Raw genomic sequence first — 940 nt, forward strand, 5'->3', positions numbered from 1 at the left:
TATGATCGCTACATGGCCATCTGTAACCCACTGCGCTACTCAGTGCTCGTGGGACATGGGATGTGTATGGGACTAGTGGCCACTGCCTGTGCCTGTGGCTTCACTGTGTCCCTGGTCACCACCTTCCTAGTATTTCATCTGCCCTTCCACTCCTCCAACCAGCTCCATCACTTCTTCTGTGACATCTCCCTGTCCTTAAACTGGAATCTCAGCACTCCGGCCTCAGTCAGCTGGTCATATTCATGCTTGGTGTATTTGCCTTGGTCATTCCTCTGCTACTTATCCTAGTCTCCTACATCTGCATCATCTCTGCCATTCTAAAATCCCTTCCTCCATTGGAAGATACAAGACCTTCTCTACCTGTGCCTCCCATCTCATTGTGGTAACTGTTCACTATGGTTATGCTTCTTTCATATACTTAAGGCCCAAAACCAATTACTCTTCAAGGGAAGACACCCTAATATCTGTGTCATATACCATCCTTACCCCATTGTTCAATCCAATGATGTATAGTCTGAGAAATAAGGAATCCAAATCAGCCCTACGAAGAACAATCAGCCAAACTTTATATCCTCTTAATTAAAGAGCCATTTTTTAAACTGCTAATGCTTAGTACATGCCAGGCAAATTGTGTGCTTTTACACATTTTTTTTTTCATTTAATTATTCAACTCCACTGTAACATAAGAACATTTTACATGTGAGAGGAATGAGGCTCACAGAAGTTAAGACAGTCTGGCTTTCTACTGTCCGTGATACTTTAACAAGACTAATCACATACAGGAACAGAGCACTCAGTTCCATAACAAATTTAGTTATATTTTACTGCTTTAAATATTGCTAATTTAAAACTAATATGAGAGCAAAGATGCATCCGAACTGATGAGAGCTATGTCTCGAAGTAGACAGCCTGGATACACCAGGAAAGAAAAGATGTATCC

At 41.5% G+C, this 940-nt stretch overlaps 1 protein-coding gene across 1 annotated transcript; it reads left to right on the top strand.

Moving 5' to 3' along the window:
* Positions 1-3: 3 nt before the first annotated feature.
* LOC108526072 (olfactory receptor 10K1-like) lies at positions 4-583 on the top strand (the record flags this gene model as incomplete). The annotated part of the gene is given in 3 exon segments (XM_017866760.1): positions 4-184; positions 187-321; positions 324-583. Coding segments are annotated over 3 exon segments (576 nt in total), but the record flags the coding sequence as incomplete, so codon positions are not given.
* Positions 584-940: the final 357 nt, after the last annotated feature.

This window comes from Rhinopithecus bieti, unplaced genomic scaffold, assembly GCF_001698545.2.
Source record: "Rhinopithecus bieti isolate Rb0 unplaced genomic scaffold, ASM169854v2 scaffold_78673, whole genome shotgun sequence".
Classification (NCBI taxonomy): Eukaryota; Metazoa; Chordata; class Mammalia; order Primates; family Cercopithecidae; genus Rhinopithecus; species Rhinopithecus bieti.